Genomic DNA, 27,528 nt, shown 5'->3' with positions numbered 1-27,528 from the left:
AGGCCTCAGACAATGGGTGGTCTATAGAAAAGCACAATGTGGGCTCAACATCTCCTGATTACATGACTGTGCTCAGATCTGCTACTGTTCTATTGGAAGTTGAGACTGGTTCGGACTCTCGGTAGCTTAACATGGCTCTGCAGTTAGCATTAAAAGATGATTAAGAAATCAGTGTTATATACACTTATTCGTATGCACTAGCGTGTGTCGCCTAAATCGGTGAGGAAGAGTAGGCAGTACACTAGAGATCACTGAGTTAGGTATCTCTGAGACTGTCAACGTGTCGGTTATTGCTTGGATGTGTATGTGTCCACTCTCTAAGGGTGTGTCTTGCATAAAAGGTACCTCCAAGGGGGGGATAGAATGAGATAGAATTCAAGAGAAAGAGAGAAAAGGGCAGGTGGGTAGGACGAGCGGCATAGGAAGTTGAGGGGAGCTAGGGAGCGGGAAGAAGGCAACTGACATTGGGGAAACACGCACCAGAGCGCCCCAGTACCCCGAAGACTTGGGCGCCCGCTCTGTTAGTATGCATCAGTGTATTCCTGCCAGGGCTCCCAAGTCTTGTTGAAGGCCTTTGGATAAATTGCGCTGTCAATTTATCCATGTGATAATTATCTATCAGTTTGAAAAGTACTGTATCTATTGGGGGTAACGTGGGTCGAAGCCAAGTTTGAGCTAAAGCTCATCTGCCTGCCAGTGTAATTTTGTGAAGTAGTGCTTGTTCTGCTTTAGTCCATCCATCTATTGGTCTAGAGCAGGCTTCCCCAAACTGTGGCCCTCCAGATGTTGCTGAACGACAACTCCCATGATTTTTTCAATGATATAGATAGGCTGAGAATCATGGGAGTTGTAGCTCAGCAACGTCTGGCCGGAGTATGGGGAAGCTTGGTCTACAGAGTAAGAACACCCATGGACCCGTGTCTGGTTGTTTGTGTAAGATTTGGGAGACTAGTGTGCCAACGCTTTTCCAAAACTCTTGCACTAATGGGCAACTCCACCACATGTGATAGTAGGTGCCCCTGGTCCCACACAGTCTCCATCAGAGATCCGTTGGGGTCTTGTGCGTATGGTATAATTTAACAGGGGTTGTATACCAGCGGAACATCGTCTTATATGCCTGTTCTTGGAGGGTCACTCAGATAGAGGTTTTTCTGTTGGCCTCCAAAATGTCCTGCCATTCTATTACTTCGCGGACCTCCCCTAGTTCTGCCTCCCATTTGTCCGTGTAGTCTAATCTGCCCCAGTCTGTAGTGTTGGCGCCCAGGTGTGCATATAATGTGGTGATAAGTCCTTTCTGATAGGTTTCAGCGTCGCAGAGTCATTCGTAAAATGTCAGTGGAGTGCGAGTTGCCTGTTTAATGTGTGGTTGGGTGGCAAAATCCCTGACCTGTATGTATCTAAAGAAGTCTCCTGGTGTTAACGTGGTTCTAGAAGGGAGGACATTGAAGGGAACCACCAAATCCCCAGTGTGTAGTTGGGGATGGAGCCCTGCATATTCGAGGCCTTTAAACTCTCTGGCTCGCATGTCGGGTAAGAAGGCTCAATTCTGAAGTATGGGCATCAAAGGGGATGGAACAGACATAAGCCAATACTTCTGAGCCAGAGTATCCCAGACCCGGATGGCGTTTGTTATGGTCGGGCAATTTGTGTGTAGTAGCGCCCTATGTTTCCGGGGGGACCAGATGTAAAATTGGGGTAAGTCAATGCCCATCATCAGGGACTCTAAGTCCACCCATCTCCTTTCCTCAGGGGGAGTGTGCCATATAGCTATTTGAGCAATTTGCGTCGCTAAATAATAAAAGTGTAGGTGAGGTAGACCTAAACCTCCTGCTGTCTTGGATCTGTACAAGATGTTTTGGGCTACCCTGTGTCTTTAATTTTGCCAGACAAACCTGTCGATTGCCGTCTGTAAGGGGGCTAGGTCTTTTTTCGAGATATTAAGAGGCACAGCTTGGGACAAAAAAAAAATACGGGGGATCCGGGAAGTTCAGCTGTCATAGGACTTCAAACATATAGGGCCATCTCACGCGATCAAATGCTTTCTTCAGCATCTAGAGATAAAATTAGGGATGGTGTCCTGTTCTGTGCCTCTTTCCAGAGTAAGTTGATGTTCCGCCGTGTGTTTTCAAATTACTGTCACCCCGGGATGAAGCCCACTTGGTCTGCATTGATCAAGCGACCCAGAAATGGATTAAGTCTCTCTGCCAGGATTTTTGCTAAAATCTTTGCGTCATGGTTAAAGGGATTCTCCAGTGCCAGGAAAACAAACAGTTTTGGTGGCACTGCAGGTCCCCTCTCCCTCCCACCCCCCATCCCATGTTGCTGAAGGGATTAAAACCTCTTCAGTGACTTTTCTGTATTCATCGCTGATGTCCCTCGGTGCTGGGTCAGGGTCCGCCCACGCTCCTCCCCCACCGACGTCATCCGGCGGGGGAGACCTATTGAGCATGCGCAGCTGCCGGCGGGGGAGACCTAATGTGCATGCGCGGCAATGGCGCGCATGCGCATTAGACCTCCCCATAGAAAAACATTGAAAAATGCTTTCAATGCTTTCCTATGGGAATTTCAGCAACGCTGGAGGTCCTCACATAGCGTGAGGACGTCCAGCGACATTATAGCACACTTTTCATGTGCTATAAACACGGAAGTGCCCTCTAGTGGCTGTCTGGCAGACAGCCACTAGAGGAGGAGTTAACCCTGCAAGGTAAATTTTGCAGTTTATGAAAACTGCAATAATTACACTTGCAGGGTTAAGGGTAGTGTGAGTTGGCACCCAGATCACTCCAATGGGCAGAAGTGGTCTGGGTGCCTGAAGTGTCCCTTTAACCCCGTAAGGACCAAACTTCTGGAATAAAAGGGAATCATGACATGTCACACATGTCATGTGTCCTTAAGGGGTTAATCAGAGATATAGGCCTGTATGCCTCAGGCAGTAGATTGTCTTTACCCGGTCCATGCTCCCAGCGTGTGGATCTCCGCCTTCACCTCAGGGGAGCTGCGCTCTATCTCGCCCGCTAAGTAAGTTTTCACCTCTGCCAGTTTGGCTAAGATCTGGAGGGTGTCAGGTATGTGTGAGCTCTGCAGCGGCAGTGCGTCCGATCTGGCTGGCGATGCAGGAGCGCGCGGGCTTAATTCGCCGCCATCTTGTGGCTCGTGGTGAGCGTCGCGGGAGGCCGCAAATATGTCCAGGACCGTGGTTGCTGGGTGTGGGTTCTTCCCGGAGGGCTTCCGAACTGCTCTCTTATCCATTTAACAGGATGGGGTAGGTAAGACCCAGGTTTGAGTCGTTAAAAGTGCTATTATTAGCTGTTGGCAATGAGATTTCGGAGGAGCTCTACTGGGACACGTCCAGCTTGCTCCTCGGTCAGGCCACGCCCCCCTGCTGTAATGTTTAAATCTTTCAGTTAACGTTGCCGTGGGTAAATAGAACAAGGAATTTTAACTAAAAAATATGTCCATTGGGTGGAGAATTCAGATTCGCATGCAGGAAAACACTCTATAAACACAGACAGACTTAGTAACAAGCCTGTGCTTGCACTTGAAGCCTCACTTTAGAAGTGAAAGCAGAACGCTCTTCTCCTTTTGTCCCATACAACAACTCCCATAATACATTAAAATATGTCTTATAACCACTCATCATCAAAACAGTCACTCTGTATATACTGTGATATACCTGGCTAAATGTCAAAATCCTTTAGCATTACTAAAGATCAAAGATAAGAACAAAATGATAATAAAATATATTTGACTTACATCCTTCTTTGCTTACAAAGGCTCCTTGCGGTGACTCTGGGATTCCTTTCCAGATACTGATAGATTTGGGATATCCTGGATCTGCGGCCCTTTTGTCTTCATTATAGCGCCAGTATCTGTCCCCCTTAAAGAAGTAAGTTTTGCCTACAAGATCCCATCGCAAAGCCGTGTCAATACCTTCACGAGGGAGACAGCTTCCCAACTCCACTAAGCTGTGAGGGTAACCTGGTTCAGCCGTGACTTCCTTAAAGACCCAGTACTTGTCCCCTACGGTGCAAAGAAAATACTACATTTACAAACTTTTTAAATAAAATAAAACGTATGGTTATTGATAATCAAATTTTAACATTACTTTCACCTATCCACTACTCTACATCTGTTTCCTCCTCTATCATACAATTGTCTTCCCTGCATGAATATTTTTGCCTTCTGATATGAGAAAATCACAAACAAAATCACCATGAGCGAAATTATTATATATTTGGCATCAGAGGTGCGAAGAGATGAGAAAAGAAAAAGCAGATAAAGGAAGGATATAAACACAAACTTTTAATAAAAGGTTTAAAAAATCGTACTGCTAAATAAACTGGATTATCAATAACATTTTATAACTTTCGGAATAGTTAAAGCAAAGTTTAAGTATTCCATTCTTGCCTTTAGAACCACCATGAGGAATCATCTGAACATGAGGCGTTCAAGTGTTACATTTGGTTACCTGGTTCTAAGGCCAGAGAAGGTGTGTAAAAGAATGGTGGGATCTCTGTCAGGCTATTTCTGGGGAGGCCTGTGTAACATGTGAGAGCTGTACAAGGAGTCTTTTCCTTAATAATTGGGAGAAATATAGCCTTCTCCTAGCTGTCCTGGAACTTTACAATCAAGCAATTGTGGTAATAGTGGGGATTTGGCATACTTGGGGAATTAGTAGATTCTGTCTGGTTGGATAGTTTTGCTTCTGGGCAATAACAATGCAGAGACAGTCTGAAAGCAATGTTGCATTTCAACTGGGTCAATACCTTCCACGGTTCCATACAGAGTCTAAATCTCAAATTGTCACCTGCTGGGCCCTTTGCACATCCAGGACCCACATTTGTCAGAAAAGTTAATCTCATATCTTGCAGGCCTGCACTGTCTTCTATAGCCTTCATCAGTTCTACCACACCAGCTATTTAGTAATGGGTAAGGAATCGCAGTCCTTAGCCTCAGACTACGCAGTAGTGCAGCACGAAGTGCAATAGAGGGTCTCCTTTATCAGAGTACATAGAACTATCTTCCAAGGAGGCAAAATAGTAATCTGTTCTGTATGAGGCTCTATAGTCAGTCTAGACTTATGTTGCTCTTGCTGTAGCATATCACTTATGTCCAAGCTATTTAGTGATCTTGTTTTTTTTTTATCTTACGACCCAGAGTGAGTGTGGCAAGATTTGCGGAGCTCGAGATGTCTGTCTTGGTGGTACAGCCACACCACTCTGCTATCTTTAAAAGGTATAGTAAAGATTTAGCAATTGATATCACAATCCAATTCCAAGCACAACCATTGTAATTGAGGACAAGAAACAGAAACATTGCTTCTGGTTCTCCTCCTCTGTCTATCCTATCCATATACTGACTGGTGCATGTGGATGGGGTTATAACAATGTTTGACGAGGAGACAAGATCGTGGCACTCGGTTCCAGGGTAAAGTGCACATACAGGTTCATATTTTTAATCATAGGGATAAGCAAACATAAGATTAAAAATCCCGGGGAGTGATGGCTTTCCTTTAAAATATTCTCCTTTCTGGAAAACCAGACATTAATCAACACAGTTTAAAAGTTCTCTTTAAAAAAACAGGGCAGGGGGGAGGGTACATGAGAAAAGTGCAAAAAAGCCATTTATGTGACCTTACCTCTAATAAATTACTAATTGCCATAACATTTTTGCTGAACACCATAATTAAGACAAAATGAAATTTCTTGGAATTATTCCACAAACCCTGTCTTTACTGCGGCATATTTTGAATTTCATCTGACGATTTGCTATGACCCGTGAAATTAGCAATCGGAGAAATTCCAAGGACACTTAGCAGAACACAATGTTCTCATTGCTTTGGTATTAAAAAAGTATTATCAAAAAATGTAATCTGAACATAGAAGTTAAATTACTTAGTTCTGATAATAGGACAAACTTTATGTCTATTTTGCAAAATGTCTTTTCTTTGGAAGAAAAATGTTGACCTTTTAGAATGAATTTGTGAGATCTAGTATCTACATAGCTAGAACAAGGTAAGTTACCTGGATTGCTCTCTCTTCCTACGCAGGTAGCATCAGGACAATCACAAGGGGACAGTTTATGTTAAATCAAGCGATAACAGGAATTTGAAGAAAGATGGTGGTTGTTCTGTTGAGCAATGTTCTACTTGTTTTTATCTCAATATTAATGTTGATTCACTTGAAAAACTTAAACTTGGAAAAGTTAAACTTACTATGCTATTCACTAAAGTGTGAGATTTCCAGATTTCAAGGTGAATGAGTACATTTTATGATAAAATAACCAAATTGGAAGCATTTTAAAAATGGCTTGCAAGAAGTAGTAGTAGATTACAAACTTCTGATTTAGGGGGGCTTGGGTTTGGGGGTGACCAAGGGTCTTGGGACTCAACTGAATATTTTTGGATAGTAATATTAAATGATTTAATACTTTTGGAAAATCTTTTACATGATTTAATATTTTTAGAAATATTTTGATATTTTGTGATACATTGATATATGTTTATATATGATATATATTTTTTGTGACAATTTTTATTTATTCAATATTTTCAAATGGAGTTTAACAACAGAGTGGAAAGTGAAGATGTACAATGTCTCATGGGAATAAAATTTAATAGTATTTAACATTTTTCCCTTTTCTGTTTTTGTTTTCCCTTTTTCTTCCGTTCTCTTAGTTTTCCAGAGGGTAAGCAAGGGGTCATGAGTTCCAAACCCAATTCCAAAATGTTTTAATAACATTCATTCCTTGAACCTCTGTAATATAACCATATAGGTTTATAGTAACCGTCACAGCTACTCCTTAGCTGAATATTAATATGATTTGTTTTTAATATTGTAATATTTTTTTAAAATAAATAAAAACTGTATACAAAATATATTAAATTATTTGAAAAGCTTATTCTAAAATATTATAGAGAAGCTTTCAATTGGACCGTTTAGCTGGCACAGAGCGTGTGTGTACGCTCTGAGATGACAAGAGGAGGGGATAAGGAGTGGAGAGGAAGACCAAGAGGGAGGAGGCAACATAAAATAAACATTTCTCAGCGTAAAGGGGGGCAGGGAGGGCTGAAGGGAGAGATGGCAGAAGTGGTCATGGTGGTTGGAGTAACCTTTTAAAGGTTATTCCCCCCTCCCTGCCTTTTACCTGTGGCCAGGGAGGGGAACAGTATATTCCCTGGTGGTCTGGTAGCACAATGCAGGCTCCCAGCAGCTAGCTGGCTTGTATGGTGGAGAGGGGGCCCAGGAGACTCCAGCTTTCACTTCTGGCACGCAGTAAGTCCTCTGCCTCTCTTGCAGTCCATAGCATTCTGCCGCATCAAGCCTTGGTAACCCGCTACAACGCTCTCACTGAGTGGGCTCGCGAGAGTTGGAGAGGACCTGCCGTAGATGAAAGCTAGAGTCTTCTGAGCCCCCTATTCACTATAGAAGCCAGCAAGTCCGGGCCACGTGCGTGCATATATATAGTGATACTCATTGGGAGTATAGGGCCAGAGCTCACCGAACCCCGTAGATCTGTAATGGCTGTACCCCAGATGATAGCCTTTCCTCTCATACTATACAAATCCAATCTGAGACATCTATTTATAGCACCATAGTTTATTATCTAACCCCCTGAGGGTTATCACCCCTCCCCATCAAAGGCTTGCTTGATGTGTGTGCAGAGTCTAGGACATCTGGACAAAGGTCTGGGTACTAAATAAACTACTCTGTGATTTTCTTTGGGCCATTTTTTGCCTTCTGAGGTTTTCCACTTTCTGTGCCTAGCAGCCTTTCCTGGGATATTTTTGTACTTTCAGCTGTTAGCCTATCATTTGGAGGGCTATTCTGTAGTAGTTTATGCTACTGTACAGTGTATATATAACATGGGGACTTGGATACACCCACTCTTTTCTCCTCAACCATTTTATTTTTCCATGTTATCTATTGTCCTTCAAGGTTCAGATCCATGCTGTCTCTCCTCTTTGCTTCCCACTCCACATGTCTACTGGGTACCCTGCACATTCTCATGGAGGGCTATGTTTACCCACCACTAGTATATAACTGTGCGCAAGCTTATATCTTGCAATTAATTTAGTGTCATATCTGTATACTCACAAAGATGTTAGAAAAAAGAAAAACAAATAAAAAAAAATACCAAATAGTCTGTGCATTCATCTTCATCTTTAAGATATTAATTCAATTCTTCCTATTTTATATTGTCATCATAGTGATAAAATACCTTTAAAGAAGACAAATTTCCCATCTGATCGCTCGTATGCCGCGTCTATTTTTGCAGGGAGACCTTTCCAGAACTGTTCAATTTGCATTGGGTAACCTTCTTGTACTTTGTTATTACGAAGACGCCAAAACCAACGATCCTAAAAATATATTTAAAAAATCACTGCAGCATGCTAGTAATTTGCTTTAACCCTCAGTATAAACATATAGATTTAAAATAAAATCGCATTGGATTTCACGATTTGTGTCAAGAATTTTTATAAATTAGCAGTTAAAGCAATGTTTTTTTATATAAAACCAAAACATTTTGCTCATACTTACTGCAGGGGTGCCCAAAAGGTAGATCCCAGATGTTGTAGAAGCACAAGTCACATTATGCTTTGCATGCCTTTAGCATCATAGAATGTGTAGTTTTAAAACATTTGGTGAATCTACGTTTTGGGCACTCCTGGCTTAGAGACATGAAGGTTAACATGGACATTAGTTGGACATTGTACAGATATACACATAGGTGGAGAAGTCACGGGCCCACACATTATGAAATAAAACAGTCTAGTCCAGGGGTTCCCAAGCCAGTCCTCAAGACAATCCAAATGGTCAAGGTTTTGTAAGTATCTACTGGAAAAGAAATACTTACATTCTTTACTGGTGTACCTCAAAGACTGGTTTGGGATCTTCTGGTCTAATCTGCCCATTATGTACCATTCATGGTGGATGGTATTTCTTCTGTTTTAGGAAACCACAAGCTCTATTAATGTGCTAGCCTTTACTTCTTCACTGAAATATTATTTCAAGCATCTATTGCCCTTTCTTGCATATCCTCACATTACCTTTGAATCATCCACCTGCAGCGAGAGAAGATATGGCTTGAAGAATGATTTATTAGAGCGCTATGCCTTTGAGAGCTGTTGTCTAGGACAGAAGTACCCTCGATTCTAAGCTACCATCAGACTCCGAGGAGTAACCTCAAGGGTTTATTAATCTCACTGGCAGATTAAACATCTTTCTGATATGCACATAGTATGTTATATATTTAATCTGCAAAGTCCTCTACAGAGTTTTATGAAACATATCAAACTGTAAATTGAATTTGTTTTAAAAAAAATTGAGTTGCTCTTTTAATATTCCCCAGGAGGAAAGTGGCAATTCCTAATATGATGTTTTAATGGCTTGTGTGTAGATATCCAGTGAATGATGTTTTTGATAAACCAATATAATCTCACAGTTTATGTAAGAGTTGACAACCCTTTGGGAATGTATGATGTGATCTTTAAATGGATCTGTACTTGTAACACTTGCAGAGTTGTCATTCGACTTTAATATCATACTATCCCATTTTATAAGGTATATATATATATATATATATATATATATATATATATATATATATATATATATATATATGTATGTATGATCATTCCATTCCTTTATATTGAAAACTGGTAGATAGGAGTTTGAGGAAATCCAGAAGAGAACTTTACATGTTTTTGTTTCATTTAAGAAGTAGAAAATGATGGATATTTTTTCTAAATGTCAGTTTAAATACATTTCAAATACATTTTTTAGTGTGCAGGTAACATCAGACCAGGTTAAGAAGATCCTCTACTGCGATCTGTAAAGCCACACTACAGAGAGGGGTAACAGACACAAAAAGGTAGAGCAAGAGACAAGGCGTGTAAGAAACACAAAATGGTTGGTAATGGACACAAAATGGGGTGTTAGAGACACAAAAAGTGGGTAAGGGACAAAAATGCAAAAGCAGGAATATGAACAATAAAAGGGAGATGGAATATGAAAAGGCCCAAAAGGGGGAAAATGAAAAAGGGGGGTGGGGGTGGTTGAGCGCTGCACAGTAAAGATGCGTTTTGGGGCAGCACGATGTGTCCTAGCACTAGCCCTGCTTGGTGATGTTCGAGGAATGTTTTGAGCATACCTAACAACGCAGAGTCACTCTTCTATAGACATTTTTATGGATCTTTTTTATACAGAAGGCTCAACTTTAAATGGGGCACATGCTGTCGAGCTTTTTAACCAACCGCCAAATTCAGGAAACAATCTTCTCATAAACGGTCAAGAGCAGAAAGAATTTGATGAGTATCAATTACCTTAAAGACAAACATTTCACCGCGAAAAAGTGCCACTGTATTAAAATTTCCATCACATATATTAGGTCTGGAGCCAGGACTAGAAGGCTTGTCTCCTGGTGGAGGTCGAGGAGGTCTAGGCTGTCTTTCATGCTTTCTTTCTGAGGTGGAATGGATCCTACGTGGAGGTAGGGTTGGTAACGGTCTGGTAGGCTCCATCGTTTGGGCAGGAGGGCCTATAAAATAGTAATAAGAAAATGTATTATAGTGTAAAAAGAAAGAAATCACAAGAAATAAAGAAAAGTAGTTTACAAAACGGTCAGAACGGTTACGAATGCAATGCTCATTAACCAGTTTAGACACTGTCAGAGCTATTCACTAAAGAAATGAATTCAAAGTGAATTTTAAATTTAAGGTCTTTTATTTATTTCAAATGTATCGTCACCCTAACTGACAATCAGGTGTGGATTTAAAATGCCTTTTTAATGTATCACTGTAGAACAAGGCATTTCAACATCCCTATAGTGAAGTTGATTTTTTAATGTTTATTTAAATTTTTCAATCTATGTACAAGATAACTGAAAATAACTAATTTTTTTTTAAAACGGTCTTGGAATAGTCCCAAAATTTCCTATTACTCTGATGAGAGTTATCTGCTGACAGGTCCCAACAAGATAGAAAAAAGCCGTGATCCTTGAGAAGTTAAGAAATTAAATACATAAGCAAATGCATCTATATACGCAAATATAACAAACAGCTTCAAACAGGATAAATGATATATAGTGTATGATCAATTATATATTATGTAGAAAGGGATTAAATTATCCTCTGAAGGCAAGACGAAAGCATATTTAACCATTTAGAAAGCAAAAATTGTCCTCTATAAACATGAATACCTGCACTGTGTATAGTTAAAAAGAGACTGTGGAAAACCAAAACAGTTGAAATTAATTTGAAGATGCACTACTGTGCCTTCCATACTCCTATCAGATTATATGCAATGGGCAGAAAATCTGATACAAAATGTTTTAAGTGTTCAATGGACCGAGCTAACTTCTATCACTGTTTATGAGGCTATCCGGTAATCAAAATATTCTGGAGGGAAGTTCAGGAGTATCTTACAACTCTGAATTTCTGATGCTGGGCATTCCAGGTTATTCCATAATTGCGGTGCTCTGTAGGAAAATGAGGATCGAGCCACTTTATTTTTGTATTGCGGTATGCTCAATATATGCTTATATTGCCACTTTAGATTCCTCATTCCAGCGTGTAATTCGTTCTACACAATAATAGACAGCCTGATACTCAGCGGAGGTGGTGGTGGGCTGACTACACTTACAAATATCTGAGAACTAACTATGCGTATTGCTTAGCATCCTTCCAGGATTTTATCGATACTTTTATTGGTCTGCTTGTTCACCTCTGATTATATTGCTTAACTAATTTGTTAAACATTCTCAGATAAAACCAGTTTGAAAAATAAAATTTAAAAACGTACCAAAATAAACCTTTGTCACATCCATTTGTTACTACATTTCACTAAGACTTGTAAAGATGTCTGTTCTTGCTATTCCGTTTAATACCACTAGATGTCTCAGTTGGCTACGTAATTTTCATTAATGAATCATTGTTTTCCAGGCCTGTCCTCAGGTACTCCTAAGAGGCAAGGTTTTAATAATATCTTTTTATGTATATAGTCTACAAGCAAGTAATTACTCTTCACTTGACAGCTCTAATGATTATCAAGTCCACTTGGGCACACACAGCAAATGATATCCTTGAAAGATTACCTGTTTAGGGGCATTTGAGGATAGATTTCAAAAAGATTGGATTTTTTGTACAAAATAAATTTTTTGAAGCCTGGCTACTTAGCACTCTCTAATCAAAAATGTGCGTATGTCCAGCATTCAAAACAAAAGTACACATATAATGTTATAAATAATAATACAGTTAAAAATGTTAGAGGAACACTATAGGGTCAGAAACACAAACATGTATTCCTGACCCTATAGTGTTTAAACCACCATCTGACCCCCCTGGCCTCCCCTTATCTCCCTAAATAGAGTAAACTCTTACCTTTATTCCAGTCTGCTGGTGCTGGCTCTGCCTCTGATCCCACTCCTTGGCTGACAACATCAACAAGTGATGATCTCAACCAATCCCAATGCGTTCCCATAGCATTGGATTGGCTAAGATTGTCAATTCTGATGATCTTAGAGATGCATTGGATCAAAGCAGCCCTATAAAGGAAAGTTCAGTGTCTCCATGAAGAGGGTGGAGACACTGAATGTCTGTGCAGCATCGTCCCAGGAAGCACCTCTAGTAGGCATCTGAGGAGTGACCACTGGGGGTGTCCCTAGGCTGTAATGTAAACATTGCCTTTTCTCTGAAAAGTCAGTGTTCACATTAAAATGCCTACAGGGACATACTATACTTACCAGAACAACTACATTAAGCTGTAGTTATTCCTGTGACTCTAGTTTCCCTTTAAACATTTATTAGCCAATCACAATGGTGAATCTCCCAACTACGTACAGAGCACTTTTATGATGAAAAGACAGCCACTCTAAATCCAAAATCATCACTCCAAATTATGTGGAAAGGACTGCATCGGTACTCCATTGTGCAATGAGCTGGTAGGGTAATATAGAATGGTGGTTCAAGAGTTCCATAAACACACTGACCACATATAAAATGATAAGAGGTTGCCTTGTCCTCTGGTCTTGGTTTCCACTTGACCCTAACCCCTCCTGATAAAAACTCAAAAGGATAAATACTGATAGGGCCCCATTGAGTGCCATAACCCCCAAGTCCTGATCTATCACCCTTAACTTAATCATTTGATAACGAATTGATTATTTTATTGTTTTTCTTTTCTTTAGTTTTTAATGCTATGAAAGAAACCACTCTTTTAAAAAAATAGATAAGGGGGCTTGAGTAGGAAAATTGTTGTTTATTATTTGTATACCAGAGGGAGAACCATTGCAACAGGTAACCGGAGATTTGGACCCCAGTCCAAGGGGCTACTTTGGTGGTGGGTCTAAACACTAAGAACCAGATCATGAACTATGCCTTGGTCCTGTAGGGATATTGGGTAAACATCAAATGGTAAGTACGTAGCATATATATTGAAGAGAGAGGTATGAGTACTACAGTACTGGGTGTCCCCTGGTCCTTTTGTATATGTGCCAGAGTGCTTAAAGACCCATCATTCTCTTTTAGCTATTCAATCCATTGCACTACAGGGCAAAGATACCTGGTTATTCATTCTTCACCCGATATAGCCAAATGTCTACTCATCTCGTCCTGACTGGTTACTAAAGGTGTTCTGGAGACTCCACTTAATTTTGTTAAGTGGATGACAACTTCAACTTGTCTACCTGGTTACTAATGGATCCCCTTAGTGATAAAAAGTTCTAAAAAAAAAACATCAACACACTTTAATTAGGGTTTTTGTGGATGGACTGGTCCATTTCACCGATAGCTCAGGGTATCAGTTCCCTCTAGTTTCTCTTTGATGTTATCTGTCCTACTTTGAGTATTCTACCATCTGACTTATATTATAACTAAAGTGATCTAGCTATATTAAATGCTCTCCAAAAGCAGAGATTAGTGTTACTTTGCATATAAACACAAATTATTTTCTATTTTTTTTTATTTTATTTGCCTTCCTGTTCTCAAGCGTTATACAATAATATGTTTTCTAAACCATGTAATTATATGCAATTTGGCACTTATCTAAAATAGAATTTTAAAGAGCAATACTTAACACCATGTTTAAAAGCTCATATGGTGTTGCATATTTTAGCTTATAAATGTAAAACCAGATTACTATTATTAACATATTTGGCTCATTAACAGTAAGATTTATGTTTTGGTACCTGGGTTACCTCTACAGCTGTTATAGAATATCATGGTTTGTTGCTATAAATTTTTTTTATTTGCTATAAATATACAATGTCCCTTCTATAAAGGCATTGGAATACAGTACACAATGAAACGGGGCTGGTAAAGATTTGCTAATTGCATAACATTCTACAATTCTATTTGCAGATCTTTGTAACCAAGAACAGAATACTTTGATGATAATAAGTGGTTTCTTTCAGAGCTCTTTCCTTTTTAGTGAAAACTTCCTTTTTTTGTGAAAAGAATGTAAATTATGGTTTATCAACTTATAAATATTCACATGGAATATTTTGCATGAATGTAATAATTACAAGGATCAGGTTTCATTAAAGATACATACACATATTACACACACATATATCAATATATATATATATGAAACATGAGAGGTACGGCCTGGGTCAAATGTGTGCTTTGTTTATTGTGGGTATAGATGAAGAACTAATAATAATTTTATTTTATTTCAGTTTTGTTAATTTATTTCAATTTTGTTAATTAACTCATTAATTCAGTTCATCTTCCAAAACCAATTTACTGGAGAAGGAGCTGGGAAGACAGAAACAGTGAGATTATCTATCCCCTGGTTTGCTTGGGAGGGACACTATATTCACCAAAACCACTACAGCTTAATGTAGTGGTTCTGGTGTCAATAAGCCTGTCCCGGCAGGCATAGAAATTGCAGCGTTTATATTGCTGCCTAGTAACACCTCTAGTGCCAGTCACTCAGACGGGAACTAGCGGTGCTTCCTAGTCCTGTGTTGCACAGTGTGCATCACTTATGTTTAGCGTCTCATGCTCTACATAGAGATGCACTGATTTACTGCGTCTCTTTGTGGAGATGCTGATTGGCGTGGCGTTTTGCTGCGCATGCTCAATAGCCTCCTAATGCTTTCCTATGGGGCCACATAGTCAATGCATTTCTAGAAGGAGATAGCATTTGGTGCAGTGTGGCATTTTGCTGGCATACAACAGTTTCCCAATGCTTTCCTATTTGCAGTACCCAAAAATCTAAATTCTATAGCCTATTAACTTATGTTATGCACCCTGTTGCTCCAAACAGGGTCAAATATAAGTACAAACAATAAAAACATTAAGGCAGTGTAACTAGATGCCAAATGTGCACAGAGAGTGCTACATACAGTTTATTTAAAGGACCATATAGAAACAAATGTTTTGGGATTTCCCTTTGTCAATGCCAAAGTCAAATAACTTGTACGTAGCACCCCCTGCACAAATTTGGCATCTACTTGTGCTGCCTTTGCCTTGCATTTATTTTGCGCTTTCCTACGGGAAAGCTTTGGATTGGCTGAGATCATCAAGACTGTAGGCGGAACCATTAGTGGCGAGACAGGTAAAATCACTTTTTCAATGGAATATGAGGGAGGAGGGAGGGGGACCCTAAACAGTCGCTGCAGGACTATAGTTTTAGGAATACATGTTTGTATTCCTGACACCTAGCGTTCCTTTAATGACAAGAGCCACAAATAGCAGCAGATGTCTCAAAGTGTAACTCCTACAAATTTCGGGCAGGCTGGGACATTTATGTCCTGGTGCTGCCTAAGATTGAAGAGTTTTAACCCCACTTCTAATTTTTTTAAAAAACAACAATATATAATATAAAATATACATGGAGGGCGGGGCCGGACCGCTGAGCTGGAAGGTCACACACAAGTTCAGCTCCTGCACTATACCCACAAATAAGCTTTAAAAATATGGCAAACGACCTAACTACTAACCGGCAGCAAGGGTCTTCAGAACAACGAGGTTACCGGGCCCTGGGAGAGGCTGGCTCCCGCAGCTACAGTCCCCAGGAGGTGAAGCCCACGACTACCAAGTTGGGGCCTATGCCGGCGGTGAGAGGGGCAGGCGGCCGCTGCCCCACTATCCTGTCTAAAGGTACCAAGCCGGAGATCGAGACCCGGGCAGTCCTGGCCCTGTTCCCCCCCTATGGACCGGCGGGGGAGATCCCGGTCCTCACCCAGAGGCTACACATCCAGGGCCCGACGGCACCACCATCATGCCCATAGGCCTGAACACGGCATCCAAGATGGCGATTACCATGTGCGCAGGGGCCGGGGAAAGGAAGTGCGTCCTTGCAGGGAGTAGAGCAACGAAATGGGTCTCTGGACAAGGGCCCAGGGGGCCGGAAGAACACCAGCTCCTCACACTAAATACCGCAACCCCACAAGCGACTACTTGCCAGCCCACCACACGGACCTTGCCACAGGCGAGCAGCGGAGGAGGCCTAGCGCTAGCCACAAGGGCAGCGGAACCGGCTCACACTGCACCCGGCCTTCCACCACCAGAGACTGCAGACCTCGCAGCAGATAAGGCCGACCACAATTGCAACCTGCACACACCTTCTGATCACGGGCGGCCATAACAACAGTCTCATCCAGCAGCCAACTGTATCACACAGTGCCCAAACAGCCGTCCTGACAGGCGCTCACCTCGGGAAATCCAGAAAATGTACCCATGGCACACCGCACAGCGACTACCAACGTCAGCGACTTCCAACACAGCAGTCAAGCAAGGCACTCCCACAGCGAAGCCAACGAAGAGTCCAACGGCACGCATGGTTGGACCTTGCTCGGATCCCTGCTCTGGCGGACACTCATGCACTGTAACACGGACACAGCAGAACGATCTACCCCTACCAGCGAAATGTCATGCCCGCCCTGCAGTCAGCCCCTGGAGCCGGTATCAGTACATGCCTTTTAGACCAGCCAGGGTGATATTTTTTGCGAAGCTCACGATTTAGACCCAGCATGTTCATAAATTAAGCTTTTTGGTCCAACGTATAAGTATAATCCCTTATTACACTCACTAAGCTAACTAACCCTAACCCACTTTAACCTATGCAGCCTTTGGTTTAGCGTTATCTTCTCTATTTTGCCTGACCTACATAACTTTGTTTTATATTTACCAATGCTAAAGTGTGGTTACGCTAGTCTAAATACCTAACTAACAATGTATACCTATAGATATATGCCTGCACTAATCGTAGGAAACTAACCTAACTCAAGCTCTGACTAAGCATGTATGCAGTATAGGTGTCTATGTTTAGTCGAAACTGCAATGCCGAAACTGCTTATACTCCTAGACCATATTTACAATCTACTAAGGTATTCGTATGCTTAAACCTGTTTTAAATGTAAAATTGTGCATGTTACTCTTGTGCCCCGCATGTTCCGTGTGGGATAAGCTGGAGGACTGCCTTTGGGGCACCTCTCGCCTGCTTATGTTACATCTATGCGCTACAAAAATAAAGAATTCAAAAACAAAACAACAAAAAAATGTACATAATGCTGAACCATGTGTTTGCAGGAAATATTGTCATCTGGAGAATCTGGAGAAAATCATAAACCGTTCGATCTGTTCTTGTGGTTTATTTTAATATCTCAATGGCCTTCTATACTGTATTATTTCCCTATAACACATGCTTTACCGTTAGTTATCCTACGTATGTTTAACAATCTTGACAAGAAATAGAGGTGAGATTTCCAAACTGTCGAAGGAGTTGTTCTTACTAACATACCTCATCTGGTCTTGTATAACAAATTGGCAAGTAAGTATAGCTGTAGGACAGCATAAAAAGGAAAGAACATAATAACCATAGCATTTTATCATAATTAACTACAAAACATACTTTTAGAATTTTCTATTAAAAAAAAAAAAAAAAAAAGCATGTTCCCAAAATAAGGCACAATGATATGCAAAATAAGGCACAATGATATACTCCAACTAATACGGTACTCCTCACTTCTTATATATACCGGTAATTATATTACAATATAGTGTATTACAATGGACACTATTTGCTGGCATATAAGTCATTTTAAGCATTTAAAAAAAAATCTCCCCTATAAATGTCAAGTCATTTCTTCTAAGTAATCTGAAAATCAGAAGAACAGCAGGAAGATACACAAGGATAACGCGGACTGTGCTGTATTAAAATAACGCAAAATAATAAACCTCCAAAATATTTGCATTGCCAATTAGAAAAAAAATGCTAACAAAAACACTTGTTATCAACCAGGGGCTCCACCAGTCTGATTAGCATCCTATCAAGAGAGAATGTAATGAGAACCAAACACTGTTAGAAAAAATAAAAAAAAAAGAGTAATCTTTTCATTATATTTTGCCGGAGGCTGTGTATCTCCAGAGAAAGACACTCGAACACCGTAACCCAGTTTTGTGATTGAGCACTTAGCTCACAGAAAAAAAATACCTTTCATTCAAATTAAGTGGCTGCATAGCACTATGATAACTGTTTACCCTCTTTTCATTTCTGTTATACCATATTCCTCCGTTATATAGAATTCTCTTTATTTTCTAGCATTTAGGAAAAATCAGAGGCTAAAACTACAGTGAAAGAGGAAACGCACTGTAATCTATATTCAGCATGCCAGGAGCACGCACACTTGTACAGACTGCTCGTTATATCGTGCACTGTTGCATTTATATACTTACCCACATTGGGAGGTACGACGAGTTAGGAGGTAAGTAGGGGCAGAACCGAAGTGAGGTGTGCCAGTTATGAAATATACAACATTGGCATCACTGGGCCAACAAACCCCCCATCATTGGACAAAAAGGGACACTTTCATTTTAGGGGTGTGGGTGATGGTGTGGCCAGTGGGTTGGCTGTAACCAAAAGCCAGAGACTAAAGAAAAAACTATGGACCAGCAGGTAGGTGTGTTTTTGCTGTGCAGTATTTTCTATAGACTGTGGCAACTTAAAACATATTTTCTGTCTGTCTCTTTGTCCGTTTGCCTGTCCGTCCATCTGTCTATCCTGCTTTCTGAAACTCAATCTCTGATCTTCCTCCTTCACTCTCCCTGCAGGTTGACGGTACCTGCCTCACCACATCCTTTCAAGCTGGCTGTATTGGTGCCACTTTTGATCCTGGCCTCACCTTTGCGCCTCATGCCCAGTCTGTTGCTAAAACCTGTTGATTCCAACTTAAAAACACTGCCTGAATATGCCCATTTCTAATGCAAGATGCTGCCAATTACACTAATCTCTTGCATTGATTAGTGTAATTCTCTCCTAATTAGTCTCCCCAGTAGCCGTGCTGCCCCCCTACAATCTGTGGTGAATGCTGCTCCCAGGCTGATCTTTCTCTCCTGTCGCTCCTCTCACACCTCAGCCCTCTGTTGATCCTTACACTGGATTCCTTTCCCCTACAGGTGTCAATTTAAAATACTAACCCTTATCTATAAAGCTCTAACCAACTCTAGCCCCTCTTATATTTATTTACTCATTCATAGGTATGCCCCATCTCGGTCTCTCCGCTCTACTGGTGACCTTCTCCTTTCTGCTGCTCTCACCCTTACTGCAAATTTCACGCCTGCAAGACTTCTCACGGGCAGCTCCTTTCCTCTGGAACAGCCTGCCTCCCCCTGTCAGACTCTCCACTCATCTTCAATCCTTTAAGAAGTCCCTCAAAACCCATCTTTTCAGGATTGCTTATGGCCTCCAAGAGTAACTTCTATCTCTCAAACCTTCCTCTCGCTCTCTCCTATAGGGCCACACTCTACTCTCACCTCCAGTTCTGCAACTTTCCCACCATGTCTATTTGCTGTCTCTCTCAATACCCTTCCTATTGTGCTTTTATACCCCACCTTCTCTAGACTGTAAGCTCATTTGAGCAGGGTCCTCCACTACCTATTGTCCCTGTTACATTTTGTTATTGTCTCATTTGGTAAATCCTCCTCTTATGCGTAAAGCGCTGCGGAATAAACTGGCTCTATATAAATACCAATAATAATAATAATAATAATCTATCATTTTATCTTGAATAAGTTTAGCATCATTACCAGTACACTCAATTCTGTAACCTCTGTTCTCCTTTATACTACATTATCTTGTTGTTTTACATTTCAATTTTGTATTTAAGTTTGTATTGAGCAACAGCTCGTAACAATAAAGAAACAACCATTAAGGAAGATACAGTCTTTAACCCCTTAAGGACACAACTTCTGGAATAATAGGGAATCATGACAGAATATTTCTGTCATGTGTCCTTAAGGGGCTAAAGAATAAAGAACTACGTTAATACAACAAGCTGGGACATCAGCTGTTGGAGTCAAATAGTAATGCTTGTCAAACACAGCTAAAATCTGCCAAGATATTTCAAATGGACGAAAGATGCGAATCATAAAGAGACGAATAACTCTGAGAATTGCAAAACTAAAGTTGCCATAGCATCAGAAACAACAAGTTAATAATCAGTTTTGAAATGAAAGAGAGTTTATCCATGGGAAATTAAGCCAGCTGAAAAACACCATCAAATTACGATCTCAGAGGGGATATGACAGCACTATACAAATATATACAGGATCAGTACAAACCACTATGTGCTAACCTTTTCATTAGCAGGAATATACAACAGACAAGAGGTCACCCATCATTATGGAAGAAAGGCAAGACTGGAAGAAAGGAGTTTTCTCATAAAGCAGAGGAAATGGTTCTTTACAGTAAGAACAATAAAGATGTGGGATTCTCTGCCTAAAGAGGTTGTCTTATCAGATTCCTGATTTGTCTTTTTTTGTTGATCCAATGAAAAATCTGAGTGCCATTATGGAGTCAAGAAGGATTCCCTCCCCCCCCCCCCCCCCCCCCTTTTACGTGGCATAAGTGGAATTTGCTTCATATGTGTTTTGTTTTGGATCAACAGAATAAAAATATGGAATTTAAAGGTTGAACTCAAAGGACATGAGACTTTTTTTCAACCTAGTTTATTACTATGCAATGATGTAATAGCACAAAATATAGATCTTGCAATCAGAAGAATCATCGTTGCCCTTGATGGTCATTCTGTATTCACCAAAGTATATAGTGACTTCAACAACATTTTGTAAGTGGGTTTTAGGAATACTTGTTTTAGGTAATTTTTTTGGACAAATTACTTCTAAAGTTCACTGCATTTTTGTTGTATTCATGAATTTTAAACGCAGTGGCTATAAGTAATAACTACCGTACATAACAGAGTGTTAAAAAATATTTTCTTGTATTAAGTATATGTCTTTTTTGGTATGTGCATAAAGAACTCATCATGGACATAAAATGGTTAATTTATTTGACTGGACTGTGATTTGGACAATAGTTTGTTTAGCATTATTGGCATGTTCGGACAGTTCCCTGCACCTATACGGGAACTCTCCAAACTTGCAATCGTTCCAAGTTACGTGAAAAAATAAACATACTTCCTGTAACAACTTTCAATTTCCTTGCTGTTTTATTTTGGTTTTATTTTGTATTGTGATGCCTGGCTCAAAATAAAAACTTGCTGTGCAGACTGCAATCTTCATTTGCAATCATCGTAAAAATGTAATCTTCTGCAATTATATCACATTTATAAAATCTATTAGCAGAAACAGCAATAGATGCTAGCGAATGGTAACTACTGCCAAATCAACTACACCATTCATCAAATTATCTCTTTTTTTTATAATGTCCAAGGACATGATGAACCAACTGTGCAATCACAATGTTCTTATATGTAAAGAAGCGATTCGTCATACTATATACGTACATGGAGCATAACTGATTCGAAAAAAGCTGAGAGGAAAAATCTATGTTTATTAATAGTGGTAATATTTTAAATAATGGAAATTGCAGTAATAAGGCATTAATGTATAATGATTAAATAATTAAATATTAATACTGACATTAAACAAAAAATGTGTTACTAAAATTAAATGCAATAATTGTATAGTTATTAAAGGAAACTTGGAATATTGATAATGATACATTTCAAAAAAATCTTATTTAGTAAATTGCTGATATTTCAGACTGTATTTTGTTTCAATAGTTTATTTGGACACATACTTGAAAATGTAAATAAGATTGTTTTGTAAGTTAAACAATAGAATATAATTCTGGCGTGCACGTGCTTATTATCATTCGTGGTTGAAGATATTGCAACCAGGAATCACGAAGGAATATGAAAAAATAAAATAATCACAAATATAGCACACTATGTATAACTTGTTAATTTCTACACATGACTAAATTTTGATAGCCTAGGTTCTCTTTGTGATGGGACTAGATGAGCTACAACCAGCTTTAGATCTGAGTAGGGACCCACCGAAGACAACATCTAAAGCTACTTGAGATGTTGTCCGTTCTCAGTATTCTGTTGCACCCTGCTTTTTAAAGGGTAATCTATATGTGGACCCTGTGCTCACGGTGTCTAGAGGGGTATCTGCTTTTCCTCACTGATGAGGCGTAACAAGGCCAAAATGATTGTCTGGGATTGCTGTATATCTCATGTAGAGAGAGCTGGCCTGCATTTCAGATCAGGGCCATCATTTTGGGTGGGACATGTCCGATATGTTGTCCGTTCTTAGTTTTTCTTGTACCCTATTTTTTTTTACTCTTCCCAAGGGCAATTCACATGTGGACTCTGTGCCTAGAGGGGTATCGGCTATACCTCATTGATGTCCGGGGTTGCTCTATCTCTTGTGCAACCCCATTTTGAGTGGGACCAATCTTAAACAATTGTCTGGGGTTGCTCTATCTGGACCACTCTTTTGGGTGGGACCAGTCTGATTTACAAATAGTCTATGTTCTCTTTGTAATGGCAAGAGGAGCTAAAACCATCTTGAGATCTGAGTGGGTATGCACCAGTGGCGTTGCTAGGGGGGGGGCAGAGGGGGCCATGCCCCCCCCCCCCTACATCATACTGTGTCCCCCAAATGCCAGCAACTTGCTGGCATTTGGGCTTAAATTATATTCCATCGGACTGTAACAGTCTGTTATAGCCCGAGGGAATGCAGGAAAGAGGAGCTAGAATGCTGCTGGGTGTTTTCAGCAGCTTCCCCGGCATAGACCCCACCCCCAAATGAAGCCCCACCCCCGTCGTTAAGCAGCAGACATTGCTGTTGCTGGAAAGGCCAGAAGATGACCGACCAGCAACAGCCTCCAGTGACAGGTAGGCTTGATATGCTCAGGTGTGTGTGTGTGTGTGTTTGTCTGTCTGCTCGTGAGGAAGTTTGTGTGAGTATGGACTCAGCAGTCTGTCTGTGTGTGTGTGTGTGTGTGTGTGGACTCAGCAGACTGTGTGTATGGACTCAGCAGTCTATGTGTATGGATTCAGCAGTCTGTGTCTGTGTGTATGGACTCAGCAGTCTGTGTGTACGGACTCAGCAGTCTATGTATGTGTATGAATTCAGCAGCCTGTGTCTGTGTGTATGGACTCAGCAGTGTGTGTGTGTGTGTGTGTATGGACTCAGCAGTCTGTGTCTGTGTCTATGGACTCAGCAGTGTGTGTGTATGGACTCAGCAGTGTGTGCGTATGGACTCAGCAGTGTCTGTGTGTCTGTGTGTGTGTGTATAGACTCAGCAGTCTGTGTGTATGGACTCAGCAGTCTGTGTGTGTGTGTCTGTGTATGTATGGACTCAGCAGTCTGTGTGTGTGTGTGTATGGACTCAGCAGTCTGTGTGTGTGTGTGTGTGTGTGTGTGTATGGACTCAGCAGTCTGTGTTTGTGTCTGTGTGTGTATGGACTCAGCAGTCTGTGTGTGTGTGTGTGTGTGTGTGTATATATGAACTCAGCAGACTGTGTGTGTGTCTGTATGGATTCAGCAGTCTGTGTGTGTGTGTGTGTGTGTGTGGACTCAGCAGTCTGTGTGTGCGTGTGTGGACTCAGCAGTCTATGTGTCTGTGTTTGTATGGACTCAGCAGTCTGTGTGTCTGTGTGTGTGTATGGACTCAGCAGTCTCTGTGTGTGTGTAAGGACTCAGCCGTCTGTGTGTGTGTGTTTGTTTTTTAATAATCCTTGGTGGAAAATAATGACTTCTCCACCAGGGATTATAAAAAAATAAAAATACATACATTGTGTCGTGGGCGGGGCTAACATGCAGCAGGGGCAGGGTCAAACTGCTGCGAGGGCGGGGTTTAGTGTGCCCCCCCTACTTTTGACCCTGGCCCACCATGTGCCCCCCCTAACAATGAATACTAGAGACGCCACTGGTATGCAATGAAGGGCAAGCTACTTGAGCTGTTGTTCGTTCTCAGTATTCTCGTGCACCCTGTTTTTTTTGCTCTTGCAGTACTTAAAGGCATAAATGCATAATGACATATTAAATATTAATACAGACATTAAACTAAAAATGTGTTACTAAAATTAAACTAGTAACCGGGGGAAACTTGGAATATTTGAATGATACATTTCAAAAATGTTTTAGTATGCTGATATTTTAGACTGTATTTTGCATAAATACTTGTTCTTTAACATATTCTTGAAAATGTAAATAAAACTATTTTAAATTAAAATTATTTTACTAGTTAAATAATAGAATATGATAGTGGTGTGCACGTGCATATTATCATTCACGGTTGAAGATATTGCAACCAGGAATCACCAGGGAACAAGAAAAAGAAAATAAACACAAATATAGCACAATTTCTACGTATGACTGAGTTTAGATAGATAATAAGATTTGTCTAGAGGGTTGACTGTCAGCTATGTTATCTAGAGTGGTGACTCTAGATTTACAAGCCCTTATACAGCTCTCATGGCTCAGTATTTTAGATAAGATTTACATAGGCTTTTAGGTTTTGATATAGAAGTTTATGTAGAAAGACATGACAGAATTATATTATGAACAATTAAAATTGCATCAGCAATGTGCATTCCCGGTTTTCACACGTTATTGGGAAACAAATTAGGTCGTTATCTCTTTCCGCCCTTAGAAATTACAATGGGCTGGAACACAGCGGCCGCTCTCCACGATGACAAAGCCGCACATAGAATCCTCAGCGCATCCAACCTCTCTCCCAACCCCCCCCCCAGGACCGGCAGGGGTAATCCCGGTCCACACTAGATACCAGGGCTACCAGCTGAAACAGCCTACCAAGCCTGAACCAACACCATAAAGAGACAGCTCCGCACATGGCATGTCCAAGATGGCGGCTGGCAGTAAGAGGCACCCGACGAGCACACAAGCGAAGCATGAGCAACAACATAGCCCCCTGCAGAGTCTGCAGAGCCAGTGCTGGCAGGCACACTTCAAAGCCCGTTTTGAGAGGCTATGCCAAGAGTTCTGGGATCACATCCAGAGCCGAACCCGAGACCCTGCACTACCTGCACCACAGGAGGAACTGGCAGCTGAGCTGGACCACCAACCCGGCAAGAGTATGAGTGCACATCAGCCACGACAGGGGATAGAGAAGCCGCGAAGTGATGACATGCGGCGGAGATTGCCTCATAACGAGGTCAGAAGGAACTCACCCACCCCACAACAACCAAGCTGCCATCTCGCCAACAGGCCGCCTCCAAAATGGAGGAACACTACAACAGCTGTACCTGCAGGACAGGCCTCGGCATGGCGGCGAACCAATAAGGATGAGAGGCGGAAACGCTACATGCGACATCGCCGAGGTCTCAAGGCCCAGCGGAAAAACAAGACAAGGCACACTCATTCGCCCCACAGGGAGATGACCAGAAGTCTGTAAAGACCTGCTCCACTGTGGACCCAAGCTCGACCGGACAACCAACCCCCGCTACTGATACTTGGGCAATAGAACCCGCACAACCAGGCTAAGAGGCAGACACAGAGGAAACCTAAAGCTAGCGACAGCGGGACACCAGCTGGTGCAACCACTCCCGCTGGAGACACTGCACGATCTATCGGCAAAATCCAGGCACCTCCCGACGCGAGGAATTGGCTGACTGGGGACTCCGGTACAACAACAGGCCAGTTGCCTAATACACAAGCCCATTAAGACTCAGATAACTGCCATATCACTTGTTGTGGACACACATTCTTTTTCTTTTTCTGGTTCTTTACCCCTGTGTATGCCTCATACGTAAGCCTTACACCTTTATATGTCGAGACAAAGGGAGCGATGAAGGGGTGAGGGGACTAGCATGAGAAACTGTTGACTTGTCCTGCCCTACTACATCCCACCTGTCACTAGGCGAGCAGTTTAAACAATACTGTGCTCCAGTTGTTGTCTGTTTTGTCGATAATTTACATAGCATGTTAGCCCAATCTAGCACACTAAGGATAGCACCTGTCCTGTCTAGAAAGCCACAGTACTCTACAAGAGTTTGCAGAACAAGAAAGGAAATCTAAGTCTGCTGCCACTGCCTTAAACACATGCACTTCACTCTCGCACTTAAACTGTCTATTACCAAGCCTAGCCAGACACGCTGATTAACACTACATACAATCAGTTTATAAAAGCAAAACGTACACACTACACCTAGCGTGGATCACTACCTGGTATGTTATACCAGCAAGCCTCAGGTCATAGACACTTACAGCAGACAGCTAAGCATGTATATGTATAATACTATTTCATATTACTTAACCTTGATGTCAGTTTATATGCCAGTCGTTTATGATTTATGTTGCCAGCTTACTGACACAACCACAGTTTAACCCAGAGTCAAGCATGAATAATATACAAAAATTGTGCAGTCTGAATCTATGTCTATTAACCCAGAATCGCCAGTACCTGCTGTTGTGGCAGTGCCAACGTGTATGTATTTTCTATGCACACCAAAATAAAGAATTTAAAAAAAAGTAATTTCGACTTTGTTTTTTATGATATAATCGGATTGCATTAGAATTTCAATGATATTCCAACACAATCTTTTCTTTTCAATCTTAAAATTAAATTCAATATGTTGAAACTCAAGCACACTACACACACTGAAATTCTATCACAACACACACTGACATCCAATCGAAACACACTGATATCCTATCCCCACACACACTGACAATGCACACTGATATTCAATCACAACCCACACTGATATCCTATCCCTACACACACTCAAAACCCACACTGATATCCAATGACAACACATACTGATATCCTATAGATTTTTTTGTACATAAACACACCATATACATCAAAGACACAACTAAAGTATCACTACTTTGTGTATGTGTTTTTTTTGTGTGTGTTTGTTTCCTTTTACTGAATTAAACAAAACAATGTCCTGAAATTTGGGGTCCAATATTCTCAAATAAACAATCACCACATCTCCCTTTGAATGATGGTTCTACACTCATGGTTTCATACAAATGTTGGAATATCACATTTTGGAGACGATATGAGACCAAATGTAGAAGTTTGTGTTTGTATAATCTTACATAATTCGGTGCGCACCAGGAAGTGGTTGAATGCATATATAATGTACTCATTAGGTATTAATTATAAATTCAGTGAGGTGAGCAGAGAACGCAAGTTTATAAGAGGAAAGAGGGAGAGACAATTCTATAAATGGTGCTTTTTAGGTTTTTGACCTCAACTATACTCCAGAGGCCATTGTAGGATGGCGTAAGTTTAC

At 40.9% G+C, this 27,528-nt stretch overlaps 1 protein-coding gene across 1 annotated transcript in view; it reads right to left on the bottom strand.

Annotated features, from left to right (window-relative positions):
- MMP24 (matrix metallopeptidase 24) overlaps window positions 1-27,528 on the bottom strand; it is a 212,935-nt gene that overhangs the window by 4,617 nt on the left and 180,790 nt on the right. The window contains exons 6-8 of the mRNA XM_063455799.1: window positions 10,325-10,539; window positions 8,221-8,359; window positions 3,754-4,020 (exon numbers count right to left, since the gene is read on the bottom strand). Coding sequence (XP_063311869.1) covers window positions 3,754-4,020; window positions 8,221-8,359; window positions 10,325-10,539 — 621 coding nt within the window. The remainder of the gene's footprint in view (window positions 1-3,753; window positions 4,021-8,220; window positions 8,360-10,324; window positions 10,540-27,528) is intronic.

Source organism: Pelobates fuscus, chromosome 5 (assembly GCF_036172605.1).
Source record: "Pelobates fuscus isolate aPelFus1 chromosome 5, aPelFus1.pri, whole genome shotgun sequence".
NCBI lineage: Eukaryota > Metazoa > Chordata > Amphibia > Anura > Pelobatidae > Pelobates > Pelobates fuscus.
The sequence above is the reverse complement of the archived record's forward strand: the minus strand, read 5'-3'. Positions and strand labels throughout refer to the sequence as shown.